Source organism: Drosophila subpulchrella, chromosome 4 (assembly GCF_014743375.2).
Source record: "Drosophila subpulchrella strain 33 F10 #4 breed RU33 chromosome 4, RU_Dsub_v1.1 Primary Assembly, whole genome shotgun sequence".
In the NCBI taxonomy this organism is placed as follows: Eukaryota; Metazoa; Arthropoda; class Insecta; order Diptera; family Drosophilidae; genus Drosophila; species Drosophila subpulchrella.
The window spans coordinates 911,374-928,256 of NC_050608.1; the positions used below are offsets into that span (position 1 = coordinate 911,374).

Genomic DNA, 16,883 nt, shown 5'->3' on the forward strand with positions numbered 1-16,883 from the left:
TCTGTTGTTCAGTTCAGAGTAAGCGGAAGCGAAAACTTAAAAGTCTTATTAAACAAAAATTGTAAACGAAACGGGAAATTTTCCGTTTACCGGAAAATTACCGGCAAAAACTTTTTCTTAACTAAATTATTTCGATTTTTTTTAATGATTTTAAAATTCAGATGGTACTGCAGGCCGCAAACCAACATTCTTGTTATTTATTTATTTATTTTCTTTAAATAGTTTTTAATATGTGGAAATAAAACCAACTAACATTCTGGGTATTCCCAAAACTGTTTAAATGAAAATTCAACATAAAGTTGCAGCATAATACCAGCCTTTCGTCTCTGCCTCAAGCGATAACGGAGAAGACTTTATATTCTGTTCTGTGTTGTTGCCTAGCAGTGACACTGACTAGAACAAAAGACGTATTAACATATTAACAATAATTGAATCGGTGAAGTAATATCGCTAGGAACACATAATGTAATTTTTATGAGTGTGCCTTGGCAGAAAGATGACAAGATCGTTCCGTTCGTCCGATCGTTCCTATGGCAGCTATATGATATAGTCGTCCGATTTCGATAAAATTTAATTCGAAATTCAAAACTAATTAAAAAATGTTATTTCCAAGCGTAGGAGGTTATATGTTAAGAAACACCGAAGCTATAGTTTGATTCATATTATTTTCCCACCAATTTTCCGATCGTTCCTATGGCAGCTATATGATATAGTCGTCCGATTTTGATAAAATTAAATTCGAAATTCAGAACTAATTAAAAAATGTCATTTCCAAGCGTAGGAGGTTATATGTTGAAAAACACCGAAGCTATAATTTGTTTCATATTATTTTCCCACCAATTTTCCGATCGTTCCTATGGCAGCTATATGATATAGTCGTCCGATTTTGATAAAATTAAATTCGAAATTCAGAACTAATTAAAAAATGTCATTTCCAAGCGTAGGAGGTTATATGTTGAAAAACACCGAAGCTATAATTTGTTTCATATTATTTTTCCACCAATTTTCCGATCGTTCCTATGGCAGCTATATGACATAGTTGTCCGATTTTGATAAAATTTAATTCGAAATTCAAAACTAATTAAGAAATGTTGTTTCCAAGCTTAGGAGGTTATATGTTAAAAAGCACCAAAGATATAATTTTTTAATATTTTTTTTTCGATTATTCCTATGGGAGCTATAAGATATAGTTCTCCCATCCGGCTGGTTCCGACTTATATACTACCTGCAAAAGATATAAGACTTTTGAGAAAGTTTCAGCCCGATAGCTTTAAAACTAAGAGACTAGTTTGCGTAGAAACGGACAGACGGACATGGCTAGATCGACTCGTCTAGTCATGCTGATCAAGAATATATATATTTTATGGGGTCGGAGACGCAGTGAAGGCACTGCGTTGCAAACTTCTGACTGAGATCAATATACCCTCTGCAAGGATCGTACATTTTATAAACTATTAAACCGAATTATAACAGTCTTACAGTTTAAAATACTGTTGTAAGACCAGAAAATAACCGTGACCCGACCAAATTCAATTTAAACGTCAGTTTACGGGCTTCCTTTATTTTAAATAAACAATATTAAATTACCTTAGAAAAACTCCCATTATTATGTTAAAGCTTACATAAAATATTTTCTAAAATTATGTAATATGTATTTATATGCTGTACATAATTCTTCAGCATTAACGAAGACTGTATGCATGGATGGGGTTATTCTTACAAATAACTATTATAGGAACAATTAACAACAAAACATATATGTGAAAAGATCCTTGACAATATTTCACATTAATAATCTTTAAGTGATTTGCTAAAGATAGCCAAAACTTAGATCATGGAAGTGTTCCATTGAAAACGAAAAAAAATATACATATCAAAGCTACATTTCGATTAAGCACACATTTTTAGGATATTTTTACAAATCTTGATTATGCACTAGCGTGAACCTATCCTAAAACTGTAAATCTTAAATCTCTTTCATTTTCGCTAGTCATGACAACTAAGCAAATTTAAAAATTTTGCGATAGCGACTAACAAATGTATAAACGAATTTGTTTTTTTTCGAAAACTCTTGTAAAGCCATATAATACTTAAATGGTATAAGAGGAAAATGTTACTGTAGCTGATGTTGCTGTGCCTGATGGTGTCGCCTCTCTCGAGCTCGTTCAATGTGTCGCTTTCGTTCTTCCTTTGTCCAATAACGACCAATTTTTACTTCAGATACTGTATCGTCCTCCGTTGTCGTAAGCTCGTTGCAGCGCATATTTTTCCGAATAGAAACTTGGGGACGATTACGTACTGGCCGCTTTACAATGTACCGCGTTCCATCTGGGCGTCTCTTAACCTTCCAAACCATTGGTATTTCTTCACTATTTTCACCGTTAAGCAACGCAGAATTTTGTTTTGAAACTGTGGAATCATGGCATCGGTTTGCAACCTATAACAAATACAATTATGGAATACAATTTAGCAACAATTATATAAATGCTAAAAAAATAAAAAATTCGTTTTCAAAATAAATCCGATATTTCCAGAAAAGTTTTATCGAACGAGTTCATATTCTTTGTTACGAACAAGAAAACCGACAATCGAAAGGCAGACAAACATCTCAGGTGGGCACTTTAATTCTGGTATTGTTACTGTTAAATCGCTAAAATATTGAATATTGGTCCTTGGAAAGGTGTATCTATTTCCTTTTGGATAGTTGCAATTTGAAATTTGTTGAACAAGCTGGTTTGAAGATGTATAGAGTACAATAAAACAACTGTCAATCCGGTTTTTTAAAAAAATGTTTTATGAGTTCATGACTTAAAACTAACCAGAATGTAGAACGCTATAGTCGAGTGCCTCGACTATCCGATACCCATTGCTCAGCTTAAGTGAGCAAAAGGGAGAAGGAGATAAACAAGCATCAAAGAGAGATTGTGTAGCGCCATTTTAATATATGGTAATGTACGTGGCAGAGAAAGTGGGCGTGGCAAAATTTTTAGGTCAATCGATAGGTATTGACTTGATCAATACATTTTAGTTTTTTTTGCATTGAAGGAGTAGGAGCCAGAGTTTTGGGCGTTTTTTGGGCGCTGCATACGAAGATAAGGAATCTAATTCTGAAATCTTAGACTTCTTATAGTTTCCGAGATAACAGCGTTCATACGGACAGACGGACATGGCTAGATCGACTCGGCTAGTGATCCTGATCAAGAATATATCTACTTTATGGGGTCGGAAACGCATTCCTCTACCTATTACATACTTTCTGACGAATCTATTATACGCTTTTTTGAGTAACGGGTATAAAAATAGTTGGTTAACTTCCTGTTTGAATATTATATTAAATATACTATTTGCGTAAATAGGTTTCCGCTATTTTCGATAAGTACTTTCCGTACATGAAGTCCAAATTGCGGTTACATTTTTTGTGATGCTTTGCCTTACTTACAATTAGTAGACCAAATAGCACTTACCTCTTGACTACTTACGAAGTGGTAGCTACTCAAATTTGGTGCATTAAATTGGGGACAATGGCTATATGATTCCTCAGTTTCTTTGACACCTAATACGTTATGGTCGATTTTAACCTGATTTTCACTTTCGTAGGTTGCCTTGCCTTGTTTTTCTGAAATAAAATGTAATAAACAACATTATTAATGGTTGACAGGTTTAACATCTTAAAAAAGATTAGCGCAAGCTGTTTATCCCAATGTGCCTCGCCCAATCTAACGCCAGTCTGCACACATGGTACATGCACACATGATACATGCCAAAAATTAATGAAATCGGACCATTTATTAAAAAGCTATGAGCAATTAAAGACGCTAGTGGAGCCACTTTTCGATTTCGGAAACAGTAACTCTGGCGCTGACAACTGTAAAGCTAGAGAGCTTAAACTTGAGATGTAGTGCCTTGGGGCCACGCCCTTTCTTACGAACACAATCGCTCATAACGCAATTTTATGTATGATGACCAAAAAAAATGATCAATGTAAAGTAAAATTGGTCCACTTTCCTTCTTTAAAAACCTTTCGTCCGATTCTTACGAAACTTTTCATATTGTAATATATTTAAATTGCTTTGTGCAAGAACATGATATAAATTAAAAAAATTTTAATTGAACATTTCATAGGGGGCCCAGGTTCAAAAAAGATATGAGGAGCAAAATAAGTTCTTTTAAATAACTAACTATGTTTATATTATCGCAGTTTTTACACCAAAACTTATTTTATGAAAAGCACAAATCATAGACAAAAAAGAATTTTTAAAATCCCCAATATTTGGGAGCTCAATTTTTTTTAATCCAGTCGATATATATGGTTAAATTCTTAAGCTTTTATTTCAAATTTCTATTTTAAGGATTTCTTTTAGATTTTGTGCTATTTTGGGTCACATTTTAGCGCAGAAGATCCTAGAAGATACAAGAGAGCGGGACCAAAAAAGGGAGAGCGATTTAAAGAAAACACTAAATGGATTTGGAAGAAACGAGTGGAAGGGATTTAACGGAAGAGGAGGCGCAGCTTAAATGGATACATTGGGTTTTCAAAAAAATATATAGGTTTTAATACCCGTAACTCGTAGAGTAAAAGGGTATATTGTATTCGGGAAAAGTATGTAACAGGTAGAAAAAGCGTCTCCGACCCTATAAAGGCACTCGACGATAGCGTTCTTCCTTGTTTTTAATTAGTTAAAAATTCGAAAACTATGATCGGACCAATAATTTGGAGTTATAGTCTTTGAAAATAATGTTCTTCAGGTCGTTCAGCCTGACGTAACGCATTTTAATCGCGTTGGTCTTAAAACCACGACTTGTGACGGTGATTGACTTGATCAGGAGCACTAACCGAGTCGATCCAGCCATGTCCGTCTGTCCGCCTGTTAAAGCTAGAAAGTTAGGCTTTGTCATGCAGATTCTTGGGGTTCTGAGATAGCGCATTCTTAAGGTTCAGCAGTGTGCCACGCTCACTCTAACGCCCACAAACGCCCACGCTAAAACCTGTCTAGCGCCCGAATTATTTGAAGATTTTGAAAAGTGTAAATGCCACTTTTTTATTAGCTAAAACTGTCTTCATGTCAAAAGAAATCGACGCTAGGTGGCACCGTTGGGGGGTGTGCAATTGTGAGAAGTTGCTTCGCTGCATATCTCCATCTCCTTCAAAATACTCTTAGCTGAGTAACAGGTATATGATAGTCGATGGCATCGACTATAGCGTATAGCGTACAGCGTTTCTCAATTCTTCTTTCAGTATGTTTAGTTGATCACTTGCTCACTCACTCTGCTCAGTCCCTCACTCACAAGTTCTTAGATAGCTTATCAGTTAATACTACTTTTGCCAAGTACAAGTTATTTTATAGTAATATATATTTACTAAGTGCTTGATTATAAAACTAAGGATCAAAACTACCCTGAGGAATTAAAAAACTAAGCTTATTAGCTTGTGAACAAAATGAGCGAGCAACAGAAAAACTTATCAAAAAAAACAACTGAACTGATTTTTCTCGCACCCATAGAGGTTGCCTAATGTAAAGGCTACAATATTTTTTCCTTAAATACCAATATTATTCTTTGGCAAATATGGAGGACAAACACATAGTCTCAATACATAGATTAGAAAACACCCATACGATTAGAGGGCCCCCAAATATTTCAACCCCATAAGCAACGAGTCCTAAATTTATATATTGAATTGATTTGCCTACCGTTGACATACGCTGTTGGCATGTTTGAAGAACAGAGACCAATTCGACCAGATTTACCAAAAGGTAACAGCAGCATACTGCTTACAGCAGTTGTATCCAAAGCTTCTCTGCGGCCATCGATCACTCTGCTCTCTAGCTTGTGGTTAACAGTGTTATCTTCATCAGCATTTGTAGTATTTTGATGCGGCGAGGCGCTATTGTTTGAGCCACCAGTATTGTAGGCACTTGAGGAGTTATCAACCTCTTCGCCAAGAGCCACGCTTGCAGCAACAATATTATTTGGTCCATATGCACTGTATGCAACTCCACTACTGCTGGATCGGCTTGTGTTTGTCAATGTGCTGCGTAATGTAAAAACACGACTGCAAGTTGGTTGTTGGGTTAATTTTAGTGGCGGGGGACGTCCAACTAGTGTGTGTATTGTTCTCGGATATTGCGGCTTTAAACCTAACCATTGGGCGACACGCTGAGTTTGTTGCTGCATTGTCGTTTCTAATACTTCTCCCGGAGTCGTTGCTAGTGCGGATGGGCAACAGCCTATTGACGTCTTGCCGTTTGAACTTTGATAAGGGGAACAGTAAAGTGGTTCAGACTCAGAATCTTCTGGAATGGTCTCGTAAATGTGCTCGCTTTCGTCGTACTCATGTTGGAGGTGAACTTGATTTTCGCTTAAAGAGTGGTTTACAGTTTTTCGATTATCCAAACTTGCATCTGGACGAGGCTTTAATTTACCAAACAACTTGCTAGATTGGTCAACCATTTTTTTTGGTAGAGAAGATGTTTGAACTTTTAAGTCTGATGAATGCTCGCCCGTTTCATTGGATAGTTCTTCAAAAGACTGTACGTGGCCTAATAATACTTTATCCAATTTATCCACTACATTTGTGTAGTCATCTGATATAAATGTATTTGCATATTCAAAATTAATGTCTTCGTCATCCTCGTCTTCCTATCAGTTAAAAAATATATTAATTAGTTAAAATAAAAACATTTGAAAACCTTTTGCAGTGCTTAATTAAAATGGTTATTATTAAAAGTTCATTTTGATTTTTAGATCATCATTTAAAGATCCAAATATAAAAAATATTTATGGCTGGCTATTTCTAGCCAACTTCAGTGAAACCGTTGCGAACTCTAAAGACGGGGTCGACATCAACTGCATTGATTTTAAAAACAAATAGAATGAACTTTACAAATATTTTAATTATGCACTTATTAAGATAAACTCAAGCTTACAGGGTATAGAATTCGACTAACTAGGAGCGTTACTGCGGTGCTACTCTCCGCTATCTGATTTTCCACCTCCTCCTGGTTCTTAACATCCACACCGTTAATACGAAGAATTTGATCACCCTGTCGTAGGCGCCCATCTCTATGAGCTATACTTTCCGGTTCTATGCCACTGATGAACACATCCTCGCAGTGTTCTGTATCATTGCACAGTATATCACCTTTATTCGTATCGATGCTTGACGACTGAAATCCGGATGAGCAAATAATCAGCCCGATTTGATTGTTCGTCGAATTTTCAACCGCTTTCATAAGGGTCACTTCCTTTAAATATAAAACATAAAACAGTTAGTTCTTGGCATACATTGTTCGCTCACTGCAGACTATTATACAGCTGCGACTATAACAATAGAGAGTTCTATAGCCGAGTATCCGGCTAACGGCTACCCGTTATTCAGCAAACTAACTTTAAAACCAAAGTCACCAGACTACTACAGAAAACAAGGGCAATTTTATTGTCTAGCTAGGCAGCTATATTTTTACAAAAAAAATAAAACTTTGAAAAAAATAGAATACGATTAAGAAAAACTAAACTAACATTTTTTCATATTGTTTTCTCATTAATTCTCATTAATTAATTATAAAAATAACGAAGGTAGTATATTTTTTGTTACTTGCTCATTAATTTTCTGATCCTTTCTATGGCAGCTTTCTGATAAAGTCGCTCCATTTTTACAAAATATATTCGAAATTCTGAAATACTAAAAATTGGTATTCCTAAGAGTGAACGATTATATATATATATATATCAAAAAAGGCCGAAGCTACATAAAACATTTGTTGCACTATTTTTCCTATGGTCCATGATCCGTTAAAAAACAAAAACGGTTAGACATTATGAGTGCAATTAGAGTTGCACCTAAATCATTTCAGTGTATGTCAACTTGAGGTTTTCTACCAATCAAGCCGATCTTGACAGCCCTCAGAGCTCTTGGTAGTTTAGCTAGTGGTTCTGCAGCTATTACAAAAACATTTAACAATGCGATAATGGCCAAAGAAGATATGGACGAGAAAAAGCGCCACAACAGGAAAATTTAGTGTTGCTGTGGGAGAAGGATTATATCTCAAGCCCTACAGAAAGGGTTACGGGTTCAATCTTAAGTATCAATCTTTCCCCATAGTAAGGGAAATGCATTTAAGAAGCGAAAAAACTAAAATACCACTATCTAACATCGACAATATAAAATTTGCAAAAAAAAATCATTTATAAAATAACTAAATCCAGAGTCACCAAAAAATCCGGAATATGGCATAGTAAGCGTGGATAATTTACAATTAAGTTGAGCACATTGGGTCGCATATAATAAGAGTAAAAATAATATTTATTATATTTTATAGTTTTGGAAATCTACAGCCACCGAGAGAAGTTGTAAAATACTTGATGGATAGAATACAATACAATTACGACAGAGTTCAACCTTTTGACACGTTCAACTGTGCCTCTTATTCCTACTTTCATTCGTGGATGAAGTGGCGTCATAACCGGTATATTTAAAAGGTTATTTTACATTTAGGTTGTTGAAAATCAATGTATGCATACAAGTATGTGTGAGTTATGAATGGTATAGAAACGTCTTGAAATTCACATCGAAAGTCGACTAGGGAGATAAGTTGATATCAGCCAGCAACCATCAAGGTGCAGCCAAAAAAAAAGCTTGCAACCATTTAATACCTACGAAAACCATCAAGGAACAACAAAAACAATCAACCAAACCAACTAATACCAGCTTTATAGCAACTAATACCAGCTTCCAAACAGCAAATAATAATAATAGTAAAAATCTAAAAATACAACTAGCCAAGTCCAAACAGCTCTATCATCAACATGAGTCAGAAAAGCGGTTGTCCGATCCGGCTCGCTCCGACTTACATACATACAACCTGCAAAAGTAAAAATACTTTCAAGAAAGTTTAATCCCGAGCTTTTTACTTAAAGACTAGGACGGACGTACGGACAGACGGGCATGGCCAGATCGACTCGTCTAGAGATGCTGATCAAGAATATACATATATGTACACTTGGTGTCGGAAACGTCTCCTTCACTGTGTTGCAAATTTCTGAATGAAATCATTATACCCTCTGCAAGGGTATAAACATAAGGAAATGGTCTGGCCACAACTGAAATAGTCTCTGGAAGTGTTCGAAGTATTTCATAGAAGGGCTAATATCTTAATGTCATGTTAAGGTCCTAGTTGCTTATCTGGCTGAGAAAGGTAACTTGGACTTAAATCAGTGGGTGGTGCCCACACAAATGCAATGAAATGTAAGATTTGTAAGTTGTGTGCGTAATCCGAAGACGCATCCCGAAGCCACACGAGTGTTTAAGCTCTCAAGACTCGCAGTCAGGCCAGTGGGTATTGACTTAAATCGTTTGGAAAACCCAATTCGTTATCTCGTTATCTCATTTTTGAGCGACAAAACTTAAATCAGTTGTACCACGATTTAATGGAAAATGTTATTTCAATTTGTCGATCGAAAAAGTAGAGAACTATCTGTCCGAACACAAAGTCCAGATTAATTTGTCATTAAAGTCAATAGGGTTTTTGGACTCCTTTAATGTATCTGAACGAGAAGCAATTATAGTGTCATTAAAGTTTAACGTTCGAGATTAGAAAATTTCATCTTAGTAGGCTTTGGTGAATCAGCTGTTAGCAGAAGACATAGTCCTTAAATCAGTCAAGTACATAAAGTGGAACTGTAGTTAGTCCTGGACTGAACCAAATTGTGTAAATATATGTTGGTAAACTACCTCAATATCGATATCCGGTTCAAGGCATTGTTCAAACAAGTGGTGTTCCTGCTCGATGAAGTGGTTGGTTATAGTCTGAACAAAATCGTGATTGCTCAAAACATCTGTGTCGTTGGAGGGTTGCGTTTGCGTTTCCTTCGATGCGGCCAAATCTGTGGAATTGCCCAAACGTTCTTCATGGCTTAAAGCACGCAGAGTCAAAATTACAGGACTTTTTGTTGCCGCTACATCCAATGGTGCAGGAATTATTGACGTGGCATTTACTGGCTGAGAGGCACTTGCAGTTGTTGTAGACGCTGCTTCGGCTGGATTTTCAATTAAGGCAGATAAATCTGATTCGCTTGTGATTGATTGCAAAGCATTTGGAACGGTTTTCTCCACTTCTGATAGTTGAGCGTTGACGTCTTGTTGTAATCCTAAAGCTAATTCATTGTGCTTCTGTCTGCACAATTCAACTACTAGGGTTTCTTTGGCTTGAAGGAACTTTTGAACCGCTTCATACCTCGGCAAATGGGTAATATCGTAACCGTTTATCTGAAATAAAAGGTTTTTTAATGGTTTGTGAAACGCATTGGCTATACCAATACAGATTTTCTGGGGTAAAAACATCCGTACCAATGTTTTCCCACATTGTAAACATACTTTTAATACAACATATTCGTACTCCACCTCGACAATGCAATTATTCATATTGCTGGTTAATTAACAACAACTCATCGTATATTCATTTAATTGTATACATATTTTTTCGATTGCTTAGAGTGTGGCCAGCCTCACACTTTGTTTTTACGACAATTTTAATGTCCAGCTCGATAAGCATTGTGGCCGATAGTCAGGAGTAATCGACCCCATTCGCAGCAACTACAGCGAAATACAGCTCTTAACATCTTTTAATGTTTTTTCATTCAGGCTGTCCTACTAAAAAACTAAGGTAATATGTTAAATAAAAAATCAAACAACATTTTTTCAATATACTATTAATTACTGTTTTTAGCCATTAGGTTTTGCCGTTCCGGAAATTTTCAAGCTAGTCCGCCATCCAAATTTGACGGACATTTTCATGCGGTGGTTATCCATTGTTTTTCAGCTCAACCCTTATTTATTCTTTTTGACAGTAAAGCCTAGTACTAACATCGACGAAAACCGCGAGATAAGCATAGGAGTGAGCGAGAGGCAAACAGGCGGCTAAAGCTTTTCGTGGGGTCTGTTTTTCAGCGCAATACTCAGATGAGCTAAGGAAATACCAGAAAAAATACCAGGTTTCGCGATGAACGCCGTTAGCCGCGGCCCAAAGAATAAGAAAATTGATCTTTGGCGGTGTTCGTGCAGAGGCGGTGGGGAATTTAAAAATTATAAATGGAAGAAAAACACCCAAAACGGCTAAAGGAGGTCAGTGCAGATGAAAAAGGACGCCTAATCCAAGCTGTTGCCCATTATTGTGGGACTTGACCGACAGGAAGCAATACCACAATCGGGTAAATCCACAGAATAGTTGAAGCGTTGGAGGAGATCCACTAGAGAATCCCAGGAGGAAGGAACATGGGACATCGCTCGATCTCCGACGAGCTCTCTATTGAGGACTCCTCCTTCACCAGCTACTTGGCAGCTGGTGATGGAGCGAGAAGGAAGCCTTAAACTTCTAATTTAAATAAATAAGAACATTCGTTGAAAATTTCATTTATTCGTATTTTAATTTATTTTTTTGTGCACCAGCAGACTCTTCTTTTTTAAATTGCTCCAATTAATTTGTTTTCCGTTTGACAACAAGCCCAGCTGTTTGACAGTAAGACCATGCCACATGCATGGCGGGTGAACTTTGAAAGGTTCCTATGGTTATCTCGCGGTTTTCGTCGATGTGAGTACTAGGCTTTATGGAGAAAACAATCACAGACGCGGAATATGATCGCTGATGCAAAAACCCCCTCTGTGTGAATAAGGTAATATGCCCAACTATTGTTGCCTATGCAAAACATTTTTTAAAAACCGAATACAGCCCATAACTAAATAACTCTATAGCTCCATCATAATGTACATGGACTTTAAGAAATTTAAGAAATACTGCAAGTTTAGACAAATTGCGCGCCCTTTTCACCACGAATGTTACACGTGCAAGCGGGGCACTGTTTAAATCACCTTATGAAAAATGTGCATCAGGACGAAAAAAAATATGGCTGCATTTCGTGTTGCGTCTCTGGTGTGAACATGGTGTAATAATATTAAAAGCAAGAATCCCGTTCTATTTAATACGCCTTCTTAAAGTTTGCCCATCCCTTTGTTTTAATTTTGTTGTTAAACTCGCCGGAGAAAGAAAACAATTTAAAAAACCTACTTGGATGTGAAATATAGATACAAATAGCGTTCACGTGTAAGTACACAACAAAACAACAGTACAAAGTTGTAGTAATGCACTAAATGTAGTATCGGTGTACCTGCTTAAACTTTGGAAAGAATTTTGTTTTTTTATAATACTGATACAGCACTGCACTTCAAAAAATAATTTATGTAGCAATCCTACTACATTTTGGGGCAGTCGCCCCCCGTGTTCCGGCGTTACATTCATGAGTATGTATGTATGTACGTATGTACATATGTATGGAAATTCAAATGTGTGTGTTTTCTGCTATCGGTCGGCAATATTTCAAAATTGTCAGCACTATTACCAGCGATCAACAGCCAGATGTTATAACCCTGCAGTAACATTCAGCGGCTTTTAAGTAGTGAATCACTGCAAAAAGGTCATCACCGAGCGCCTAATGAGCGCTCAATTTGTATAAAAAGTGGTGCTGAATTTCAGGCGCAAAAATGTGCTAGCCGGCTCTGCCGTCGTTGCGTTCGGCTTTGTGGCGTCGCAGTCGACTGCGTGTTGATTGTGTGCCAGTGCTGAATAGCGGAATAGCAGAGCGTCGGCAGAGGCACTTTCAGGACTCGCGAGTCAGGCCAGTGGACACAGTTAAGGTAGAATACTATTCATTTTGTTAGCTGTGCAAGGCTTTGTGTAACGTTTTGTTAGAGCTCTTAAATACATAACTTTTTTCTGATTGTGATTACTCATAAAGCGGAACAAATATAGAATTTTCTGTAACTCTCGGGGCAGAAAACAGATCTACTTTCTTAGATTGTTTTTTTTTAACGGTTGGCGTCTAACACACATCTTAAATCTGACTGTCAGTAACAAAATAAAGCGAGGCTTTTCACTGATTGGTCACTAAAAAAGTGATTTAAAATAAACTAAACAGAAAAAGTAGCAATTTCCTTATACATATACTCATGTAAATGTATACAATTTGTTGTTGTTCAAACCTGCTTCTTTACCTTGATATTTTAAAAATCATTTTCGAACAAGAAAGAAAGTTTGCTTGGGCAGGCCGAAGTTGGTATGCAAGGTATATTCCAATAATGTATTTGCATATGTATGTTCTTTATCAAAATCACTAGCCGAGTCAGTCTGGGCTCTCGAAAGCCATCCAAGCTACAAAGCTGGGACTAAGCGTGCAGATTCTAGAGATTCTGCGCAGCGCAAGTTTGATCCAGCACGGTGTCACGCCCACAAACCGTCCCATACTGTGGCTCCGACAGGTTTAGTGCAAGAATAAAAACTAACCGAAATGTATGGCCATAATCAATACTATCACTCTAACGCCCACATACCTCAAAAAATTGTCCGTATGAACGATGATATATTGGAAACTATAATAGCTTAACAGTTTAAATTATACATGTACACTGGTCGGCATATGTATTTTGACAAAACAAAAGTTAAATATTCTCATAATTTGAATTTACTTGTAAACTTCTGGCATCAATGGATAGGTAATTTAAATGCCGTTTGAATAATACAATACATTTCTTAACCCATTCATTTATTGAAAAGGACGAATTTGTGTAAATCTACTTTAAAATTTTTTTTTTTTTTAACTTTTTTCGTCGACTTGAAAACATACATTTTTTGATGCAAAAAGTTTCTTCAAACAAAAATAATAGTAACTGCAAAAAGAATTTTTCAAAAATCATTTTGCTTATATTTTTAATAATTTTTTGAAAATCTTTAAAAACATGAACTTGAGACACATTTTCCTTTTTTTCATAAAAATTTTTTCGGACATTGTCACCTTCAAAAAATCATTAAAAATATAAGCAAAATGATTTTTGAAAAATTCTTCTTGCATTTACTATTATTTTTGTTTGAAGAAACTTTTTGCATTAAAAAATTTAAGTTAAGCGCTGGTTAAGTCTAAAATTGATGAAGATCCAAGATTAACCCAGGAAATGATTGCTGAAGAACTGGGCTTGAATGCCATGGCTGTATCGCGAATATTAAAAAATGATCTTGGATACACGAAAAAATCTGCATGATGGGATCCCAGAATTTTAACAGAGGCTCATAAAGAGGCACGCGTGCGTTTTGCTCATTTTTTTCTTAACAAATTTAAAAACGGTGAGTCTAGCACTTTCAAGAAAATTGTAACAGGTGATGAAGCATGGTTTTACAAGTACGACCCTGAAACCAAACAACAATCCATGGTATGGAGCCCAGAAGGTGCACATCCACCTGTTAAAGCAAAGCAGCAAAAGTCAGCAACAAAAGTAATGATGTCAGTTTTCTTCACTAGAGATAAAGTTATAGCTGCTATTCCTTTGGAAAAAGGTCAGACGGTAACTGCTAAATGGTATACTGAAACTTGCTTACCAGAAGTATTCCAAAAATTATTGGGAAAACGCCAAAAAAAGGAACTTCGCCGCTACTTTTTACATCATGACAAAGAGATGAAGAATGAAGATATAAAATATTAAAAAAATTTGTTTAATTTTTTCTACTTTATTAAGCGAACTTTTCTTAGTTCAAGTAAGTTCAAATTATGAGTATATTTAACTTTTGTTTTGTCAAAATACTTATACCGACCACTGTAGATGCAGTTTAAAGACATTCTTGCGCATCGAAAGTGTATTTCGTTTTAAAATAAAATTTTTTGCTGAAATGTATTGGTTTCACCAACATTTATTGATTGCCACGTCCACTCAAAAGCGCAACTTAACTTTATTCAGTGCGATTCGCAATTCAAACACACATTTTCAATGAAGTACAGGGAGTAGTACAAAAATCACTCGCAACTTCCACACGAATGCTAACGGATTTTTTGGACACCGACAAACTCCCACCCCCACCCCTAACTAGAATTATATTATTTATTTTGTTAATACTAAAAGCATAAAGCCATTTATTTTCAGATTAAAGATGGCGACGCATGAGGGAATTCACTCATACTTTTCACAGCTTAATTCCCTCTCTGAAAAGATTACACGCGACATAAATAGAGTAAGATCTTCATTCAGTCGAGATGCCTGGCTTGCGTTGACTTTAAATGAGCAGGAAAAAATATTGAACAATCGCCTAATAAATCCTGATATATACACTAAGTATTATAAAACGACTGAAACAACCTCTTCAGTACAAGAAGCACAGTTAAAAACAGACATTTCAAAAAGTGATTTTCAACAATTCCCTTATAAGGACGTTGTATATTCATATAACGGGCAAGACCTGCACACATATATTTATCAAAATGTGGGATTGAAAATATTACATGACGAAAATACCAGAGATTGCCGCGATGAACATTCTTATCCATTTAGCTATCGAACCAAATCCCAAATAAACATACTATCCAACGATCCTGATGATGTCTCTGTTGTCGGAGCTGCCGCCGATGTATCGAAATCCCTGTATTTAAAATTTACAAACAACCCAAAAATACCCAGTTTCCAAATTAATGTCAATGATAAGGTCGACGTTAGCCAAAGAAAAACAAAAATGTGTGAGGAAGAAAACTACCAAAAAAGTAAATGTGTTTATAGTAACGAACAATTATTGGACTCTGATGAAAAATTGCAACTGCTGTTTAGATTTGAATCAAAAAGCAGTGTGTCAAACGATTTGTCTGATTATGAAAATGAATTTAAAGATATAAGCCAAGACGAAAGTGCAAAACTTTTAACACCCGAACTGCAAGTCCCAAAAGGTTTCGATTTTCTCAGTAATTGGTAAAACTTTTTTATAGTCACCTTTTGTGTAGCAAGAAGCGCGATTTATACCGTAATCATTTTCATCTCACTACGCTTTCTAATGTAACTTAACTTGCCCAATAGGAATACCAAAATAAATTATTTAATGTTTGTCAAACAACACAAAAACCACGAGCACAATTGCTTTTACAATTATTCAAAAAAATAAAATGCCAAACACTGTATCAAATTCATATTAATGTTCGTTACTGGTAATCTGGGTAACAGGTAAAATGTGCTATATTAAGGGTTTACTATTTATTTATTTTATTTTTATTTATAGAAAATATAAATTAACTGCGTATTTTCTGAACCCACATAAAAAACCAGAGAGAACGCTATAGTCGATGCCACCGACTATCAGATACCCGTTCCTCAGCTAAGGGGAGTGCGAGGGAGATAGAGATAAACAAGTAGTGTTTGCTTATAACTTTTTAATGAATGTTCTGTCTGATTTGAACAATTTTTGATATGTAGATGGACATTCATAATCAAAGCAACAAATATTAATATTAGAGTGCACGTGTCACCAACTTGCGCTGCTCAAGAAGCTCAAGAATCTACATGCAAAATATCAAATTTCTAGCTCTTATAGTTACAGACGGACATGGCTAGATCGACATGGCTTGTGATCCTGATCAAGAATATACATACTTTATGGGGTCGCAAACGCTTTCTTCTACCTGTTACATACTTTACGACGACTTTCCCTTTTATTTTAACAGGTATAAAAACTTAAGGAGTTATGTAAATTTGAACCGCGATATGTTAAATTTTTTGTATGTGAAAAAAGTATTGAAATTTTGTTCGATGGTGCCGATTCTATTCAAAAATCCCAACCACATAATAAAACACTCGAAGCAACATTTCCTAATTTAAATCCAATGTTCTTTTTATGTGCATAGGTCATTTTCCAAATGGATTTTCTCCAGAACCATGTCACCAACTGCTATAAAATGTTACACAAACAATTGCAAATAAATTTGTCCATTAAATAATATGTTGACTTACAAATAGAGAATAATTTTATAATTACAATTTGCAAGAACTTAAATACTAAAACTATTCCAGAATTTTAAAAGTACCATTAAAG

At 35.8% G+C, this 16,883-nt stretch overlaps 2 protein-coding genes across 2 annotated transcripts; one reads left to right on the forward strand and one right to left on the reverse strand.

The window, feature by feature from the left end:
* Positions 1–1,541: 1,541 nt before the first annotated feature.
* On the reverse strand, positions 1,542–10,530 carry LOC119555958 (slo-interacting protein 1). Its single transcript, XM_037867715.1, has 6 exons — positions 10,373–10,530; positions 9,731–10,264; positions 6,927–7,244; positions 5,691–6,639; positions 3,465–3,616; positions 1,542–2,437 (listed from the first exon to the last, which is right to left on the reverse strand). Exons 1-6 carry the CDS (start codon positions 10,418–10,420, stop codon positions 2,114–2,116), a joined length of 2,325 nt encoding a protein of 774 aa, XP_037723643.1. The 5' UTR covers positions 10,421–10,530; the 3' UTR covers positions 1,542–2,113.
* Positions 10,531–11,977: 1,447 nt separating this feature from the next.
* Positions 11,978–15,925, forward strand: LOC119561090. Its single transcript, XM_037875022.1, has 2 exons — positions 11,978–12,095; positions 14,957–15,925. The coding sequence occupies exon 2, from the start codon at positions 14,964–14,966 to the stop codon at positions 15,771–15,773; it is 810 nt and encodes a 269-aa protein (XP_037730950.1). The 5' UTR covers positions 11,978–12,095; positions 14,957–14,963; the 3' UTR covers positions 15,774–15,925.
* Positions 15,926–16,883: the final 958 nt, after the last annotated feature.

Excerpts from the sequence above, each read along its gene's own strand:
- LOC119555958 (XM_037867715.1), bottom strand. The coding sequence starts at position 10,420 with ATGAATAATTGCATTGTCGAGGTGGAGTACGAATATGTTGTATTAAAA. Across the intron at positions 10,265-10,372 it reads ACGAATATGTTGTATTAAAA|ATAAACGGTTACGATATTAC; the intron begins GTATGTTTACAA and ends CTTTTATTTCAG. Across the intron at positions 3,617-5,690 it reads GCCAACAGCGTATGTCAACG|AAAAACAAGGCAAGGCAACC; the intron begins GTAGGCAAATCA and ends ATTTTATTTCAG.
- LOC119561090 (XM_037875022.1), top strand. The coding sequence starts at position 14,964 with ATGGCGACGCATGAGGGAATTCACTCATACTTTTCACAGCTTAATTCC.